At 33.2% G+C, this 21,117-nt stretch overlaps 1 protein-coding gene across 1 annotated transcript; it reads left to right on the top strand.

Annotated features, from left to right (window-relative positions):
• The first annotated feature begins 19,414 nt into the window (after positions 1-19,414).
• LOC142616701 (F-box/kelch-repeat protein At3g23880-like) lies at positions 19,415-20,738 on the top strand. Its single transcript, XM_075789500.1, has 2 exons — positions 19,415-20,595; positions 20,696-20,738. The coding sequence occupies exons 1-2, from the start codon at positions 19,415-19,417 to the stop codon at positions 20,736-20,738; spliced, it is 1,224 nt and encodes a 407-aa protein (XP_075645615.1).
• Positions 20,739-21,117: the final 379 nt, after the last annotated feature.

Raw genomic sequence — 21,117 nt, 5'->3', positions numbered from 1 at the left:
TCATGAATATAGACTGCTACTTTGAAGATTATTATATCTTAATTCTTGAGTACCCGGTTTAATCCTTTATGTTATTCATCATATATTTATGAAATCCAATTTCATAAATAAACCATTAAACTTATCTCAATGGAATATTTTATATCTCCATTAAGAGATTATGAATTCCATCTTGAGAATATATGTTCCATCAACATTAAATTTGGCTGCCCAACATATTAGGTCCATTATTCTCTCAGGATTTAGAGTTGATGTTAATAGAAGTCGTGAGATTTATTATTCAATTGATAGTCGTTAGGAGAATAATAAATCTCACAACGGTCCAGTTCAATATGTCTTAACTCTTAAAACATATCAACATACTAACTAGAAGTCTCCACTTCCATGATCAAGACAAATCATCTTAGTTGATATGTTATAGTCTTCGCAGATGAAACGCCCAATTTCATCACCGACTACGAACTACATTTTGAGTTTACAAGGAACTTGTGATTTACATCTTCTGTGACTAAATCACATAAATCACATACAATGCATCTCATGGACTATGATAATGTCTCATTAGTTCATTTATAGATAGTCTCATATAATTAAATAATTTAATTATCTATGACATGCCAATAAATTGGATTTTAGGGTATAAACCCCAACAGCATCTTCTCTAGAGCATGTATTAGGGTCCCCCTCCATGTACCCCCTTTACTTTCCTGCTTATTGCTTGGGTCGCGTTCCCTGGGTATGGCAATGTATGTTTTATATTTCCTGTACCTTGCTAGGCCATACTCGTGGAATGTTGACAATGTCTAATTTACTTTCCTGCTCTGTGTGGTTGCATTGTGCATGATATATTTATATCTATATCTGCTTGTATACAGGTGATTATGCACTTTGTATGATGGACTCTCGTGGCTATGTGAGTGACCCTCTCTAGTCATGAGAGGGTAGGGGTATATTCATGCTATATTGTGTGCACGATCATTGCGGTATTATTATCTCGATCCATGTCACCCAATGGTACTGATTTCCCCGTGTATGCAACACGCATCAACACGCTTAATACTTTGAAGGACTTCGACTCGTCTTAGTACGAGCATGTCGATACGCCTTTGTATATACAGATGCAAAACCCTGTTAGTGAGCCATAGCCCACCAAACGCAAAACTCTATCGAATTTTCGCAATGAAAATGAGGCACACTGTTGCCATAATCAAAAGCTCGGTGAGAATAGCATTTTGTGTGTTATGATGCACCTGAGGTGAAACGCTGTTGAATTTTCGCCACAAAAATAAGGCGAAATGCTGCCAATTTTTGCCATGGAAATTTGGCATCGATTCCAAACACACTGAGAAAGCATCGACTAGGAGCATTCCCATTCCAAAATCAAATCTCAAAACCCAACACGTTTAAAGCCTCATAAGCTAATGCCAATAGCTTGTTTTCAATTGCCAATGTCTAAAAATTACGGTTTTACCAAAACAAATGACTGTCCTTAGATAGGTGTTGTGGGATGACTAACACTTTCCCACACATAACCAAATTTCTGAACTTAAGAATCAAGATTTTTTATCCATCCATATTAGATTAGAAAAAACGACATTTTTCGTAGCCTAGGATCAGTAATAAAATTAAATAAAGACCAATCACGCCTTAGACAAACCCAATGATTGGTGGCGACTTCACTTATCCTTGGTAATTCCTTAAAAATTGACTCAAATTCCTTAAGCAAAGGTAACAACCCTCCTTCATATAAGCACCCACAAAGGTTCCCGAAGGAAGCCCTTTGTGCGAGTGTCGCTGCGATGGGTGGTAGAACAGCCGCGAGGCTTCGACACTCATGAAACTTAATCAAATCTCATGCTCAATCTTTGTCTCGTAGTCACAGTAATCTCTCTTTTGTTTCTTTTCTTTACTTTGCTTAATCATTCTTCTCATGCCTAAACTCTTTCTCTTCTTTTCTATTCCATTGATCTATTTTTTCTCGTTCTCATTGTCACTCTCTCTTTGTCTTCTCTCACTCTTTACTCCTCTCTCTGACTCTGATGTCTCTTGCTCTATCTTTCCCCTCTGTATGATTGTTCACTCTCTAGATATCCTGTCACATTGGGGATGTATTAATGAGGAAGAATCTTAGAAAAACAAGGATTATTGTTTGCATGTGTAAGATTACCAAGGATTGTTCAGTATTATGTGGACTATGCCTGGAACATTAGTTACTATTGGTGGAGAAATTGGGCTTATGCCCTTATTCTTAAAAATATCTAGCAATATGTCTCTATTTTGAAAACTATTTAGGTTCGTGTCCCTGTTTTAAAACTCAATTTTCTCAAAATCGAGTTTCAATGTAATACTTGATTTATAGAAAATCAAGTATAAGCAATCAAACTTAAAAATAAAAATAAAAAATTTATGGAACTCGAGTTTCACAATTTTTTTTTTTTTTTTAAGTTTGATTTGGCATAACTTGATTTTTTGAAATCAAGTTTTACATTGAAACTCGATTTTGAGAAAATCGAGTTTTAAAATAAGGACACGGACCTAAATAGTTTCAAAACAGGGACACATTGCTAGATTTTTTGCAAAATAAGGGCAAAAGCCCAATTTTCCCTACTATTGGCATGCTTAATACAACAGTTTAGTGGACACTATAGTGGCGAGAAAAAAAAAAAAAAATTATTCCTTTATATGTGTGGTGCATTTAGATTGAGTGGTTGCTAAAAGTTTTTTCAAATTTTCAAATTTGTTGGAGTTCATTGAACTCTTAAAATCTAGGGTCTTAGTCCCTTCTATATACTTACAATACTCTTTATTCTATATACATACAATACTCTATCTATAAGAGGTAAAAATTTTAAGCCAATCATAAAATACCACATCAAAATTTAGTAGCAAATTCTAAATTAATGTCATTAAATTAATTAAATTAGATAATGACATGTGTCATCCAAATTGACATCACATTGGCATATCAAAATTTGCCACGTGTCATTTGGCCCACAAGATAAATAAAAATTTCCTATTCAAAATTCATGGATAATTATCTTTATTAAAATAAATAAATAAAATAAAGATAAATTTTCTATTCAAAATTGATAGATAATTATCTTTATTAAAATAAATTAAATAGAGATAATTATTTATTTTTGTTGATTATTATCTTTATCAAAATAGAAAAATAGAGATAATTATCTCTAAGAAGAATTTGGGCCAATCAAAAGTCTACTACATATTTTCAGGCATATCAATTCAAGAGGCCATCACTATAAATAGAGGACATCCCCTCTCATTTTCAGGACCAAGTTTTCAATAGGCCCAAGCTTTGGAGAAATTCTGTCTCAAGGATCTTTGAAGAAGTTGAATCATCTTTGAAGAACATTCAAAGGGCTTGCTTGAAGAACTTGAAGGACAACAAATCTCTAACAAGCTTAAGGCTAGAAATTCGTTGTGAAGACCGTTCAATCCATCTTCCAACCAACGTCAAGAAGATCTCTTGTTCGAGTTCTTTGAAGTTCTATTGGAAGTAAGCTAAAAAGCCTCCATAAACTTTAATAAACCCAATCTTTGAAACTCAACGGATCAAGCCTCTAAAGCCCCGAAGAACTTCAACCTAAGAGCCTTCACATTCGAAGACTTGAAGAACAATAAATCTCTAATAAGCTCAAAGCTAGAAATTTGTTGTGAAGACCATTCAATCCATCTTCCGACTAAAGGCAAGAAGATTCCTTGTTCGAGTCAAGTTCAATGAAGATAGAATTAAAGGGTATTCTCTTGTAAAAGAATTGAAATAGAGATTGTATTCATTATTCATCAATACAAATTTATATTTGCAAACCATATTTCTTTTCAATTGTTTGATTTTCTGCAATTGAGAAATTTTGGTTCACCACTATCATTTTCTAATAAAAAAAGTAGTAATTTTCTAATAAAATCACTATCTATGAGGTAGGTTGAGGTTAGAGTTCATGGATATGGGACAACTAATTTTGATAGTATCTACCTTATCAAGTGTGGTGGGCATTTTGTGTTGTTGGGCTTTGACCTTCTTCCGCTGTACCACGGCCCGTGATTCTAGAGTAGGAGAGCTAGGGCTAGCCTAAATGAAACATACCTTAGACAAGTTTGGGCACAAGTTGGGCCATCCCAATACAAACGCACCTTGGTTGGAGTATTGAGTATGTAGCGTGCCCAAGGTAGGAGCAATTGTTACAAAGATTACAGCAGGAAATATAATATGGTAGAATCACTATAACATCTAACAAGTAATACTAATGCTAAAAAGAAAACCCAGCGGGGTCCTAGTAGAATAACACAATAGCAGGGAACAATGCTGCAATAAACAATTCAATAATAAGATAACAAGCTAATCATTCATTAATCTCAAAAGTAAAACTCGTCTACTAGAGAAATGAGCTTATTCTTCTCAACAAATGCAAGTCCAAAGAAGGAACTGATTCCTAATGCGAGTAATCTCAAAGAAGGCTCCTGCCATAGAGATTACACACTTTGGAAAAAGGACATAGATGGCTTAAACTTTAACTCTTAATTCCTCAAAGAGTGGGTTTGTCGAGAGGGAGAGAAATGGGAGCCTATTAATGCATGCCTTTATTCCTATTACTCATGCTTTTTTTTTTTGGGTTTGTTGTGTTTTCTTTTCTTTTCTCTCTTCTTTTTCCTTATTCTACCTCTACTTCTTTACGTGATGATGATACCTCTTTTTCTGATGATCCTCCACTGTTCACAGCTACCACCCTTTATATTGTCTGCTGTGAAGGGATTTGCCCCTTTTACCCCTCAACTGCTTTTGGTTCCTTATATGTGTCCTTCCAAGATTGCCCACTGGCTTGCCGGTTGCCTAGCCACTACCATTGCACTAAATGTGTTGGCTGCACCACTCCTCATTCCAAGACAAAATGGCTTGTTTTTTTCTTACCTCCTTCTATTCTCACTACTCTTATCTAGATAAGGATTAATCCTCTCCCTCACCTACCTCTACAGCATGCATCAAGTGGTCCCAGCTCATTCTTACTTCTTTTGGATGAGATGCCATCCTAGTAAGATATTTCTCCCAAAGAAGTTTGAGTGGGAACCACAAAATAGATATCTTCTTTCTCTCCACCGCCAGACCACACCCTCTGATACTCTTGACCTATGGCCTACCTCCCATGTATTGGCTAGATACAAGTAGGTGGTGTCTGGGCCCTTTGTATAGGCTCCACTTCCATTTGAATCCATTCCTTCTTGGCTTGCACGCTATTTTTGCTGCCTTTGCATTTGTCTGATTCTGTTGTACGTTTTGGTAGGAGTTTCAAATCCTGCGACATGAAGGACGTATGGGCTTTTGGGCTCGTGTTCCCTGCCTTTCACTCCTTCCCTGGACTGGGTATTTCTTGGGTGAAGGCCCTCTCTTTCCTGCCTAGCCCATGTACTCTTCTTTCCTGTGTTCATGGGTTTCTTAGTTGGGGATCCTATCATGCCACTTCATTGTTACTACTATATCATTACCTCTTTTTTTTTTTTTTTTCTCTTGTTACCTGTGGGCTTACGGGCTGATCCTTCTGCCATGCCAGTCCACTTTCTACATCTTTACATCTTTTGGGTTTTATTGGTCAACATTCCTGCCGTGCCAGCCCATTTCATTCCTTAGGCTTCCTCGACCCATTTACTTCTTCTTTACATTTTTATTCCCATGGGCTTTTTGCTAAATCCTATGGGCTTCCTCGGCCCAATTCCCACATCCTTATCTCTTATTACTTTTCGAGCTTATTGGCCTTTAGGCCAACCCAATGAATTTACTAATTCGTTTCTTGGGTTTCTCTGACCCATTTACTTCCTCTTTACCTCTTATTGTTCCCATGGGTTTACTATTTCATTCCTTAGAGTTCCTTGGCCTATTTACTTTCTCTTTACCACTTATTATTCTTGTGGTCCTACTGCCCATTATTCCTACCATTGCGGCCTGCTAGGCTTGTTTTACTATTTTCTCTTCTCACTTTCTTTATATTGTTAGGCTTCTTCTGCTATTGGGCCCTTTGTCAAAAGTGGGCATCAACATCAAGAACTTAAATTTTATAAATTATTGCAACATTAGAATGAAAGCCCTTTTTTCAAAATTAGTTTGAAATCCAAACTCATAATTGAATTTTCAATTTACATTGTTTTCGTTAATTGGTTTACACAATATATATGTTATACATGTTTTGAATTCTACAAGATATATTTAAAAAAAAAAAATTTGTGTAACAAACACTAGAAAACATTTTTAAAGTCACTATCAAATACAGGAAAATGAAACAATTTTCTAGAAAATGTTTCTTTTAAAAATGACTCATTTTTTAGAAATCTGGAAGGTTGAAACAAATAGAGGAGTTCAAAACAATCTCTAAAAAAGAAGCTATATTTCTTACATTGACTAAAGATAATTTTATTTTAACTCATATTTTCTAATATTACAAAACATTGAAAAACATGAAAAACTATTTTTATACATGGTTTTTCATCGAAACAAACGTGGTGTTTATTCTTGCAAGATTTTTATTTGAATTATAGCCAAGTTTACCTTTTTGTTATTTAATTTAAATTATGATGCAAATTGGAAATAATTTTCTTATGGGACCGTATATATGAATCTTCAATTAAAATGACACATTTTTTGAACATCATTACTTTTCGTAATAATTTATAACCTTCCATTAAACAACAACTAATTAAAGTCAAACCAGGAAAAAATATTAAAGTCAAATCAGGAAAAAAAAAACTTAGATTATTAAAAAATTAGAGTCGATCTAGAACCACACATTTAAGTCATGTACACCACACCCCGCGAGAGCTATCATGTGCATATTCTAGAGTCGTGTCATGGATATAAAAAATTGGGGACACCACTTAGCCCAAGAGGCTTAAGCAGTTAAGACTATTAGTTTGGACTCAACTATATTATATTAACTACTCGTTCTTGTCATTTTTATTCAATGTGGGACTTCACTCATACTTGTATACCCAATTGTCTCTCCCTCACGTGTAAGTCTTTGCCTCTTTGTAAACTTTGACCAAGTCCTACAAGCTCACCTTTACTTATGAGCTTTTCCTTCACAAGTGCATCATTCATGAGCTTCTTGTGGACCATCCATGCAATCATGTGCCAACCTCACACACTTATTCATGAGGACTTGGCCTACACTTCCATGTTCATGGGAAGCTCAAACCTCATTGTAATCTCAGCACTATTGGCAATACTCATTTATTGGGCTTTTTCTAATTTTCAGGATTGTTTATGTTAGTCCTTTAGGTTTTCTTTGTCCCCACTAGGAAAAAGACCTTGAACACCTTATCACTTTTGCCGCACACCAAATTGGCCAAATTAACTGAAGCGGTAAGGAGAAACATCAAGAAGCAAAACACATCCAGTTCTAGAAAATAAGAAAAGTGCACGTTTTTAGACCCCTTAGACACAAACAGTTTAACCTAGGTATTTAGCCAAGTGATTAACTTAGGTAAATTATGCAGATCTAGGTTAACACATATATATCATATCATGCAAAGTAACAGAAAAAATAAACAACACAATGATATGATGACTCAGGAAAACCAAACCGGTAAAAAACCTGAGGAGGATTTAACCTAGCTATCCTCAAGGTAAACTGAATCCACTATGAAAGAATTGAAGTTTACACAATAGTGACTTAGACCACTAACATCCTATTGCTACTTCGAGTAGGAAACTTACTACCACGATCACGTGACAGCTTCGAGTCTGCGGACTACTTCTTTCTTGAATTCCCAACAAGCACAAGCACTCCCGCTTGTATATCTTTAAGCTCTTGAATCAGCAACTGAATTGATCACCAAGCTCTTGACATCAATCTAGATCTTGATAACTCTAAGTGTATGTGAAGGAAAACACCTCTAGATCTCACCAAAGATTCACACACACAGCATAAAGAGCATCCTTAAAACGTGGCTAGGGTTTTTACTTTTATACTTAGGGCAAAACATAAAACCCTACACGTCAAACCGGGCTTGGGCTAAGTTGGAAAATTCTGTAGAAAAACAATATGCATGAGCTTTGATCAATCGAGTATAATTTTCGATCGATTGAGCCAGGCAGATTTACATAGTAAATCCTGCAGAACACTTGATTCCAACTTTACAACTTAAACATACTTTGAGCAAGTCTAAAACAAGACTAACCATTTTGATCATGGTTTGCCAACATTACAAATTGAATTTCTAATACATTTAAACCTAAAGTCTTAGAACCCAACAAACTCCTCCTTTGGCAATCCGTGACAAAACACAAACTTAACCAAAAGCTCAAAGTTACAAACAAAACAGTCCTTTACAAAATCATAGCCCAACACAACAAATTCAACCTAATTACTATCCATCAGTTGCAAGTGTAGACAGCAGCACAACTGAATCAACTTGTATATTCCTGTAACACTTAACAAACGCATAAACGCGCATGTGGAAATGAAGACAGAAAAATAGTAAAACAACAAATATGCAAACTAAATCTTCCCCTAAGTTAGATACATCAAAAACTCTATTTTCTCCCCTTTCAAAAACAATTTCAACTCCCCCTAAACAAAACATACTTGTATTTTCCACACATATGCCCACATTTCATCTAAAACTTCCCCTTTTTGTCACGTATTGACAAAGACAACTCAATCAAAGAGTAAACAGAAAATATATGCAACAAATGATAAGAGAAAATAGAGAATAAAGGGAACACAAAACAAATCAACTCTATAGAAAATAGAGACAGCTCCCCCAATGAAGAGCAACAACTCCCCCTATGAACAAAAAAGATTTTAAAAACAGATTTCTCCCCCTATAAAAATAGGAAAAACAAAACAAATTTGGGGAAAAAACAGTTTTGGGGAAAAATAGGAGGTTGGGATAAATAAAAACACACAAACTAAAGTTAAAAACTAAGTTGAGGATACACATGAAGAAAAATATTCCATCTTTCAATAAATGCAAACTTGACACTATGTGACCCATAAACAGTTACATGAGTAGAGAAAATATTTGCACATTTATTATCCATCATATCAAAAAATATTCGCAGTTCACACATATATACTAAAATGTACAAAGGACTCAAAAATTAATCAATCAATTTTTAAATCAAGTTGAGTACCCAATTTAGTCAAGTGTATGCATGTTATGTGTGAAAACAATGAAAGATATGACTGCAAAACTACAAGATAGATACAAAAAATAATGCTATGCATGTGAATCCTAAACACAAATATGCATGAAATAAAAAATTTGGTCAAATAGTTCAAAACTGAAAATTTTTTAGTTTCGATCGATCGAGCATCAATCGAATACCAATCAAGTCAGGCAGAAAGCAATGATTAAAAATCAAGGAATTTTCGATTGGTCGAAAAACACATTCGATTGATTGAAATTCTGGAAAATTGGATTTTTTGAAAAAAAAAAAAAGCAGAAGTTTATGTAGAAAACACTAAACCCAAATAATTTTATGAATGAAATGCATGAGAATGAGTTTAAAAGTTTTTCAAAAATATGAGTTTTCAACCTAGAACTTCAAAACAAAGTTTTTAATCATCAAAAACATAATTTTGCCAACCCTTAAACATATTTTGCATCAAACACCATAGAAAACATAATCTTGGATGGCCAAACCAAATTCATACACAATAACATGTACTAAGCTTAGCAAAGAATAACTTGTGAAGTGTGTGCAACTAGTAAAAGCATGAGATACATGTGAGGTGATAAGTAAATAGAAATCAATCATAATTTCTACAAAATTTATCACATAAATTGGAAAGAGACTATCACTTAAAGAATTACATCATATAACTCCCACATCTCCTAGAAAATAAGCTTGCAATCATGTAAGTTTCTTAATTTGCCTCATAATGTACACACCAATTTTATTTGACTTGAAAATTATTAGAATAGCCAAGATAATGTACACACCAATTTTATTTCAATATGCATTAATTATAGCCCAATAATGTACACACCAATTTTAGCATTAATCTGAGGCTACACTTTGTGTTCTTTTTATGCATGTGCTACACTTTCTTGAGCACAATATCATACGATATGCACTAAGGTGTTCATGATTGGCTAGTAAACAATGGTAAGATGGTTATTTATATCTTTCTTATTAAGTTCAAGTCCAACAATCAAAATCATGTGACTTCAAGATTAAGATCAAGTGATCAAAAACTATAAACATCTCCCACACAACATGCACTACAAAACTCAAACTAGTAAAGTGCAATAAAATAAGCTAATCTAAGCTAAACAAAGTACATAAACAAGTTATGTAAAGATAATATGGCCAACCTCAGTTACATATTCATGATGTGTGATTCAAAACACATAAAAAACTTTTTGGTTTAAAAATATTTATGACCAAAACTAAAAGCACACATTATGTTGAATGAACAAAATGCAAAAACAATGCATGATAGTGCCAAACTAAGCTATAGAGGGTACACAAACAAGAAATATCAATTTATTAATTAACCCATGAGTACATGTACAAACTAGTATATACTCACACAAAATCAGAGATAGCTTAGCACTTATATAACACATACTATTCAAGTTTTTCCACAATGTCAAGCATGTTCTAAATCAAGAGAGAGATATTATAACTCATGTAATCCTCAAAACAAATAAAACAAGACACAAAATAAAAATATTTTTGTCTTTTTAAAAATTTTCAATGTTTTTGGATTTTTTTTTTTAAAACAAAACAACCAAAAACTAAAAGAAAACATGTCCACAATTAATTGAAAGAATTAAATCAAGGACAAGTAAACAACATTCACCTTAGAGAATCTTTTCTCACCCATATAGTACAAGTCTTCAGCTTTGTAGGTGAAAATCCATGAGAAGTAGAGTGTATTTGAGGGATTACACTAATCTTCTGAGAAAGACTAAAATCCTGCAAATTCCTTTCACAAGCCAACAAGCTTAAATTTTTCAAAAGCATATGAAACAATTTATTTAGACTTATGGCAGGAGAAATATCATCACACATCCTAGATTGAAACACAGAATTTTTAAATTTCAATTTATGACAATTAGGACGAATGTGACCGAAGACACCACAAAAATGACAAACAAGAACAAATTTAGGAACATCAGTATTCCTAACATCAAATTTAGTCTCAGATTTTAGTTTTTGCCTCAACAAAGAACAATTTGGTCTAATATGACCAACAACACCACAAAGGTGATAGGTAGACACAAAAACAGATTTGTTATGCTCTCTATCAGTAGGTTTAGACATAGGTTTAAAAACTTCGGCATCTACATCAGAACTTTTACCTTTGTCTAACCTAGCAAAATAAGCTTTTTCTTTATTATTCCTCTTGAAAGGAGGGATATAAACTTTCTCAGTTTTAGGCTTAAGAGAAACAGAAACACTTCTGTTATCAACAGTAGGCTTGGTACTAGTCAAATTTTCAATTTTAGCTTTAGATTCAATTAACTCTTGTTCCAAGCTTTTCATCTTCTAAAGAAAATTTGATTTCTCAAAAATTCATTTTTTTTATTAGATTCATCTAATCTCACAACCAATTCCTCTTTTTCAAGATTAGCCAATTTTAACTCTTCCTTGAATTTCTTAGCAATTTTCATAGATTTCAATAATTCCTTACGAAGGGTTTCACAGGTATCAATAAAATCAACAGAAACAACAGTATCCTTTTTATTCAAATCATCACAATAAAAAACAGTAAGACACTTAAAATTATCTATGATAACAGGGATCAAGGATCAACTCTTAGATCAAAGGATCTAAACACAAGAGCTAACCCGCTCTGATACCACTTGTATGTTTTTAGAACCCTTACACACAACCAGTTTAACCTAGGTATTTAGCCAAATGATTAACTTAGGTAAATTATGCAGATCTAGGTTAAGACATATATATATATATATATATATATATATATATATCATATCATATCATGCAAAGCGGCGGGAAAAATAAATAACACAATAATATGACAACCCAGGAAAACCAAACCGGTAAAAAACCTAGGGAGGATTTAACCTATCTATCCTCCAGGTAAACTGAATCCACTATGAAAAAATTGAAGTTTACACAATAGTGACTTAAACCACTAACATTTTATTGCTACCTCGAACAGGAAGCTTACTACCACGACCAGGTGACAGCTCCGAGTCCACAGACTACTTCTTTCTTGAATTTCCAGCAAGCACAAGCACTCCCGCTTGTATATCTTTAAGCTCTTGAATTTGCAACTGAATTGATCACCAAGCTCTTGACATCAATCCAGATCTTGAAAACCCTAAGTGTATGTGAAGACAAACACCTTTAGATCTCACAAAAGATTCACACACACAGCATAAAGAGCATCCTTAAAACGTGGCTAGGGTTTTTCCTTTTATACCTAGGGCAAAACATAAAACCCTACACGTCAAACCAGACTTGGGCTGAGTTAGAAAATTCAGCAGAAAAACAATCTACACGAGCATCGATTGATCGAGTATAATTTTCGATGGATCAAGCTAGGCAGATTTACATAGTAAATCCTGCAGAACACTTGATTCCAACTTTACAACTTAAACATACTTTGAGTAATTCTAAAATAAGACTAAACATTTTGATCATGGTTTGCCAACATTACAAATTGAAGTTCTAATACATTTAAACCTAAAGTCTTAGAACCCAACAAAAAGTGTCATTGAATCCACAAAAAGTCTGAATTTTATTGATTGAATAATTGTTAAAAAAAACGTTTACAGACTTAGGGGCCTATTTAAGGGCTCCGTAAAACTTGACAAACAAGAAAATATATTCTAAAATAACTCGTAATTAATACTTAACCATAACAGGAACCAAATTTGACTTAAAAAGCATTAAAAACACCTAAATATAAAGAAATAATAACCCTAAACCTAAAATAACGAAAATTACAAATTAAATACCAAAATTAATAAATTACAATAATTAACTAGTAGATTGTGTCCTACATCATTAACCAAAGAAATTACCTTCAATCTTGTCTCTTTCGGAAGAAAAAAGCAAATATTTCAGGAGTATCGACTTGGTGCTATACGACTTCAAATGATTCATGTCAATGATGGAAAAATTTTCTAATTAATTTACTACAAAATAATATTTACTGATCATGAGCAAGAAAAATAAAATGAATGTATGCGTGGGCACGCTAAAAAGTAAAAGAAAATGTATCATCTTCTCATTTATCATGAAATTATGCAGTTGTCATTATTTTACAGTTTTATTATCTAGATCAAATATAGTGAGAAGTTTTAGAAAGTCCAAGATCCCCTTTATACAAATAATACAATCATTAATTGTAATAATAATATAAGTTATTACAAACTATATCTAAAAAACAAAAGAAAGCTGCTAGGGATGTGCATCTTCATCCCCTAGCTAAAATGGTCTTTAGAAAAAGATTAAAAGAACTCTCAAACCAAAATGGCTAGTTCCATTTGGCTGTGAATTTAGCTTAATTGAAATGAAAAAAAAAAAAAAAAAATCAATGAAACCTCTATAGGTGATCAAATTTATCGTAGGATTTTCTTACCCAAGGGTTGCCTAGTCTCAAGCATGTGTAGATTTTCCTACCCATGGTTGCTTAGTACTGTATTGCGCCTTATCTTAAACATTTAATTTTTAGGATTAAGCGGTATCATATCTTCTAAGGGAGGACATACAAAGGGTAGAGAAAGATGGGTTTGAGATTACACCATGAACTCCAACAATGTACTTAAATCTCACTCCAAAGCAAGAGCTCAAATGGGTGGAAATAGGTGAAGCAATAGTTTCATAATTTGTATTTGTTATTTATTTATTTTTACGTCCAGCCAGGATGGTGACGTGGAATTTTTAACACGTAGGATTAGCATATGTCACGTGGTGGATCCTACATGGAACTTAATGGGTAGAGATAATAGAATTGGACGACATAGTGCTTTTGAAACTCAAACCAAACCTCAAGGGCCAAAATGAAACTTTTGAAAGCATTAGAGGCCAAAATGAAAACAAATCTGAACATTAAAGGTTAAAAGTGAACTTTAGTCTAAAAATTTACTATATTAAGGAAAATATTATGATATATAATCAAAATAATTAAACAAACATAAAATTTCACAAAACATTTGGCGATAGAATTTTAGTTGAAATATAATTTCAAAACTTAGTTGATAGAGTTTTACTTATTCTAAAAATCAATAAGTCATTTCGATATTTTGGAAATCAAGTTCAATAACAAATGAGAGTATAACCGCTTGTTATAAAGAAAAGATAATCAGTTAACATTACCACGAATTTTAGTTACCAACTTATTTATGTGCCATATGATATGAAATAATTTTTATTATATTAAAATAAAAAATTATGATAGATTATCAAAATGTTTAAAATTCACATGAAATTTTAGGGTATATTACAACTTACCCACTTGTGGTTTGACTGAAATTTAAGTTGTTTATTTGAATTTAAAATTTGACACTTTACTCACCTGAGGTTTGACCGAAATTTAAGTTGTCTATCTGTGATTTGAAATTCTATGATGCAAGTGTTCTGATGGATTCTTTTTTATCCTATTTGATCTTGTATTTTTTATGTTTTTTGTGTTTTTTTGAGGAGAGTGACATAAAAATTGAGCAACATCACACATTTAGTCTTGTTTTTTTTATAGAGATGAGTTATGAAAATTTAATTAAGCTAACCTCAGATGGGTAAAGTGTCAAATTTTAAACCACAAGTAGGCAACTTAAATTTTGGTCAAACTATAAATAAGTAAGTTTTAATTTGCCCTAAATTTTATTTAAAATTCCTTATTTTAGAAATTAAGTGACGAATGTGTGAAGTAGGAGTTCGAGAGAATATTTGCAGTTCTAAGTAACAATTTCTTTAGCCCTAATTTTTAAATATCTTTTTGTCATCAATGAAACATGAGCTCAGACGGTCGGAGCTCTGCAAAATAGGCTGCATATAATAATAATATATGTGTTATCTATTTACTAAAAATTGAAAATTTTTGGATTTTTTTAATCCAAATCAGAAATTCGATTAACTTGTATGATTGACGAATTTGATTAATGAATTACATTGAATTTTATTAAATTGAATGGCTTCAAAATGTAGACACTGAGGGTAGGTGTTACGGAAATTCAATTTCCAACAAAACTTAGGAATTTATTATTTTTATTTTTTATAAGTTTGACTATAAGAAGTTGAAACTTTGCCAAAAAAACAAATGAACCCATGTCCTTAGTAAAGTCATATACGAGTTGGGGCAACCTTTTTTTCCTAGGGGAAAAGGCATTTTCATTCATCACAAGAGCTGAGCAATTTCACAATTTCCCCTTTTAACTTTAGTGGTAAGCAAGTTCTCCCTTTATAATTTGGAAATGTGCAAATACCCTCAAACCGTTAATTAATTTGTTGCATTTAATGAAATCTTTTGATCCTTGAAATATTTCACGCACTACAAGACATCTAGTTTAGGTGTTTTTTTTTTTTGGCAACGTTTTCAAATTTGTGTCTAAAAGAGGTATATTGCGGCGTTTTTCCCTAACACCACTAAAGAGTGGGTATATAGCATCGTTTTTTAAAATAATGTCACAATAGCCCAAAACAATAGTACCTTTTTTTTTAAACATTGAAATTGTTATATTTTCAGCAGCGTGTTCCTAGACTATAGAGACATTCTTATAACTTGCCGCAATAGTTATCAGATAGAACATTATAGTGACGTTTTTAAAACATCGCTATATTCTAATATAGAGACATTGCCTTTAGTGACACGTCTAAACTGCTGCAATAGGTCAAATTTTCCCCAAATTTGTTATCATTCCAGCACAAAATTTCCCAAAATTTTGTTTCCCACTCTAAGTCTTTTGCTTAAGGATTTTCCCCAAATTTTTATTCGGCTCTCTCTCTCTCTCTCTCTCTCTCTCTCTCTCATGATACACACACACACACACACTCTCTCTCTCTCCCCTCACTCCTCTGCTCTTTCTCTCCTCATGAAGCGTAGCTGCCCACTACCACCACCACTAGCCTACTGCCTCCTCACTCGGTCACTCCCTCCCTCACTCACTCCCTTACAAAATCTCATGAAACTCTCTCTCTCTCTCTCCCTCTCTCTCATGAACTCTACCCATATCCACCATGAGCTAAGCCCAACCACCGCCACCCTTCCCTTCTACCTTCGACACTCTCTTCTCCCTCTGTTGCTGTCGCTGCCCTCTTTTCCCTCTGTTGCTGTCGCTGCCCTCTTCTCCCTCTTTGCCACCTCTCTCTCTCTCTCTCCTCATGATCTCCACCCACCTCCACCGCCACCCTCCCACTCTCCTTCGCTACCATCCTTCCTTGTCCCTCTGCCGCCACCTCCCTCCTTCCCTTAGCTTTTCCCTTTCTCTTTTTCTCCTCCACTGTCGACCCTCCCTCTTTCATCCTTCCCTCCACTGGGACCTCCCTCCACCTTGCTTTGGCTACTGATTTTGATATTGTCTGGCTTCATGCATGTTACTGTAAGTTTTAATTTTTGTAAAAATTGGGTTTGGATTTGGTGAAATTATATGGGTTTTGTGGTTTTTGGCTTTTCTTGTATTTATTAATATGAGTTTGTTACATTTAGTAAATTATAATAGTTTTTTTGTGTGATTTTAGAGTCATTGTTAAATTTAGTAAATTTAAATTCTCTATTGTTGATTTGTCAGGTTTGGATGATGATGATAAATGGTTTGTTGTTGGGGATTCTTTGATTCTAATAGATCTTGGTCAAGTGATGAATTTTTTGTTTGTTATTTATTTATTTTGTGAAGCTAGTAGAAATTGAGCATTATAAATTTATGGTTTGTTATCATTTTTTTGAAAGAGAGAGGTTTGTTATAAGTTTGTTAAAAGAGACTTTTGGATGTGTTTGTGTGTGTGTGTGTTTTTTGGTCGTATTGAGAGGTTTTTTGCCAGTTTGTTAAAAGAGGCTTCTGGATGTGTGTGTGTTTTCTTTTAGTTGTGTTGACAGGTTTTTAGCGGTGTTTTTAAAATGCCAGCAAAATTTGTAAAAACGCTGTCAAGTGGACGAATTGCCAAGAGTACTATTGCAATTGCTCAAATAAGAAGTTAAGAAAGGGATACTGAAGTGACCTAGTTGAAGAGTCAAGTGGCTTTTTGATAGAGAAAATGACTCATTATGATAACTTGGAGGAGCAATTGACCCAAATGGCTAGCATGATGCAACTAATGCAAAATCATTCTTTAGAAGCTAGTTGGACATTAAATTTTAATGTTTTAAGAATGTATTTAGTGTTTAAATTTTTTAATTATGGCTACTATTATTGTGCTACCACATTTATTTTGGAAGCATTGTATCTATTAAACAAAATGACACTTTGTTTGTAATATTGTCATAGTTTGGATGGTTGTTTTTATTGTGTAGTTAGACAATGTTTTATTAAATTCAAGATGATACTTCAGACATATTTTATGTATTGGTACTAAATTTATATGTATTTGAATCTATGGATAATATGTGTTAGTTTGTACATTTGTTATTGTGGAATATTGGTGATCAATAGGTCTATTTGATCTATTACAAGCTTATGTTAGTTATTGTGGTATTTATGGGCAGATTTTTATTGTATTTTTATATGACAAAAATGAAAAAAAAAAAAATATATATATATATATATATATATATATATATGAGTAGGTTTTATCGGCGTTTTGAAAACGCCTTTATAGGATTGATTATTTGCGGTGTTTTAAAAGCGTCTCTAAAAAGCATGAGGACAAATGATTTAGCATCATTTTCAAAACGCCGTATAAGAATGATTTTTTGCAGCGTTTTAAAAATGTTGCTAAAAAGCAAGAGGGCACATGCTTTAGTGACGTTTTAAAAACACCGCTATAGGATTGATTATTTGCGGTGTTTTATGAATTTCGTATTTTCTTAAATAAAGAACAAAAAAGGCATACTATTTAGTGCTTTTTAAAATGTCACTAAAGGTTTTCGAACGCTATTAAAGGGTTATATATGGTGATTTTTTTAAAAGTTGCAATAGACCTAGTACGACGGTGCTATAGTGACGTTTTTTACAGTCGCAATAAAAAATGAAATGATAGACCTTTTGTGTCTACAACGACACTTTTTTGGTTTATTGCGACGTTTTACAAACACCGCCTAAAAGAAGGTTTTTGTAGTGACAATGAAATTACAAATATACTTTCCTTAATTTAACAACCACCCCAAAACACATTTATTTCCAAATCACTAATCTAAAAAGAAATAATAAAGGGAACCAAAAAGCATATTAGTTAATATTTTATTTTATTTCTCATTTTCCATTTGAATATCTAAGCAAATAAACACACACAAGTCCAATAAATCACGTGACAAATTGAAGGTCATAAAATAAGGAAACAAAGATGAACTATATTATAGAGAGAGAAAAGAAAAACAATAGAGCGGCATGTAAGTAGATACCTGTCCCTCTAGTAATTAATAGGTTTTGGCAAATACCATGGTCTCAATGTCTACGTTGCCTTTACCAAGATTATTAATACTGGCAATGTTAACAAATACCCTTAGAGCATTGGTTTATAAAAAAGTTTTAGAATTTTTTTCGGGAAAAGAAAAAAGTAATTATATATTTAACAGCTTTTTATATTTACTGTAAAAGTAGTATAAAAAATTTTATAATTAAAATGGTTAATTAACAAATACCATAAGGGAACTTGTTAAGTAGACTCTATTAATATAGATGCTTGCTTTGCACCTTGACTAAACTATAGAACTTTGGCAATTTGTTGGGTAATAGTAAATCTAATATAAAATCATAGGAACTATTTGAGGGTTCTAAGAGAGAAAATTAACAAAACCAAGCTAGATATACATTTAAAAAAAAATGAAATTGAAAAAGAGAGAAGTATTGATGAAATTAAAGAATGAAGGATAAGATTTAGATATGTGTTTTGGAAGGTTCATTAAGAAGGTGAATTAATTTTTGTTTTTTGAGTAGTTATTTGAAAAATGGAGGTATTTCAGCGAGTTCGTTAACTTAAGGGGGTATTTTAGTAATTTTACTATGTAATATTCCAAGAATCAAAAAGATTCGGTCAAATCTGCTCATTTCCAAAATATAAAAAGAGAAATTATAAAATTTAGAGGAGACTTGTGAATTAAGGAAAATTGTTTTTCATTTTTTTTTTCTTTCTAATGTTTATCCCTATGAAAGTCTTTATTTGGTACAATCTCTAAAATAAGAAATAGGGTAAACAATCAATTAGCTACTAGTTTTATGAAATCTCTCTTCCCTATAAAAAAAAGACTTGTAATTGAAGTAGGAATACCAAGCTTTCTCACATACAGAAACTAGAAATATTGCTCATCATAATTCATGAATGAGAGCAATGTCAACCTATCTTCCTGAGGAGCTACTGGTGCATATACTATCATGGCTGCCCCCAAAATCTCTCATACAATTCAAGACTGTTTGCAAAACTTGGCTTTCTCTCATTGGGAACCCAGATTTTCACTCCAAAAATCTTATCAACCACTCAATTCTTAGCACCCCCCAAAACCAGCTCCTCCTTTTCAAAGGCATAGATAAATCCCGTATTCAAACAGAAGTTTGTTCATTTCTCTTTCATGAAAACCTTGAATGCATGCCAACTCAAACTCCTAGTCCTATTTATCTACCTTATACTTGTGTCAAAATTGTTGCTTCTTGCAACGGTTTTCTCTGTCTTTACTATGACTTAGGCTTTGACATTATTATGTGGAATCCTTCCACATTAGACGTCAAGGCTACAAGTTTTGTGTCCCATTATCCCATTTGGTCTATCACAAGTGACCGTGTTGGGTTCGGTTTTGACGCTAGATCCAATGACTTTAAGTTGGTGAGAATTCTCACTTCCGAGTTATGGCTTCCAAATCAGGAGATAAAGCAGGAAGTTCAGGTGTATAGCTTAAATCGCGGTTCTCTAAAGGAGCTTTTTGTCGATCTACCATATGGCTTTTTAAATCAAAAGAAATTGACACTTTATAGAGATGGTGTTTTTTATTGGTATGCGGATTCTGGTGGTCGCGACAATGTCCTCAATGATGAGATTGTTGCATTCAATATGAGCGAAGAGACTTTCCGCACTACATTGGTGCCAAATGAATACTGTGTCGAGAACAATGGGAATTGCCGCCATAAGTGGTGGTGGTGGAGGTTGGTTACAGAGTTAAGACATTGCTTTGCTATGATATTCTTCCCTTCTAAAGAGCAAACAACATTCATTGATATATGGGTGCTGCTTGAATTTGGTGTTAATGAGTCTTGGATCAAACTCTTTAGCATTGGACCTACAATGGATTTGTGGCGTCCTTTGGGATTTTGGAGGAATGGTAATTTGTTCATGGAAAACAAAGAAGGGCACCTTGTACTGTGGGATCCCTTCACTGGAAAGTTTAAGAATCTTAAAATTGATAAGCCGAATAGATTTTTGGAAGTTTTTCAATACAAGCCAAGTAGAAGAGGTGATTACATATATGGTGCATCTATGCATGTATTATGGCAAAGAAACGGATATAAAATAATCAGAAGGTATTGTATTTTATAACCTTAGTACTAAGAGTTTTGGTTATCTTGAGTTATTTAAGGCTCTTAATATTAATAATAACTGATATTGAATTTTTTTTTTCAGATTTGATAGCAGAATAGTACCTATGGGGCCTTCTCAAGGATGATTACTCTTTATCACTAGTTCAAGGCAGCAATCAGTTTTGGGTATAAGCAGTGTTTGAATCAAATTTCTTACTCAACAAAAATTGTTAATGAAAGGAAAGCGAGAAGGGAGAACCATAAAGTAGGGAAGAAAACTTGGAAGGAAGTTCCTGATCGAATATCGAAGGATAGGTTACATCCTTCGTATATCCAATTAGAACCTAATTCATTGTTCGGTTCTATGACAAGAAATTTAATCAACTGAGTTAACTAGCTCATATTTTAGTTGAAATTTCTATTATGGAAACATTTATATTTCTATGATGTTGGTTTTTTAAGTTGATTTTGATATTACAAAGTTTTTGGGTTAATAAATGTCTAGTTTATTAATTCACAATAATC

The sequence above is a fragment of the Castanea sativa genome, chromosome 11 (assembly GCF_040712315.1).
Source record: "Castanea sativa cultivar Marrone di Chiusa Pesio chromosome 11, ASM4071231v1".
Lineage (NCBI taxonomy): Eukaryota > Viridiplantae > Streptophyta > Magnoliopsida > Fagales > Fagaceae > Castanea > Castanea sativa.
This window is presented reverse-complemented; position numbering and strand designations above follow the sequence as displayed.

What these genes read in the sequence shown, in the direction of transcription:
- LOC142616701 (XM_075789500.1), top strand. Translation starts at nt 19,415, where the DNA reads ATGTCAACCTATCTTCCTGAGGAGCTACTGGTGCATATACTATCATGG. An exon ending in GGATATAAAATAATCAGAAG is followed by an intron (nt 20,596 to 20,695) that starts GTATTGTATTTT and finishes TTTTTTTTTCAG; the next exon opens with ATTTGATAGCAGAATAGTAC.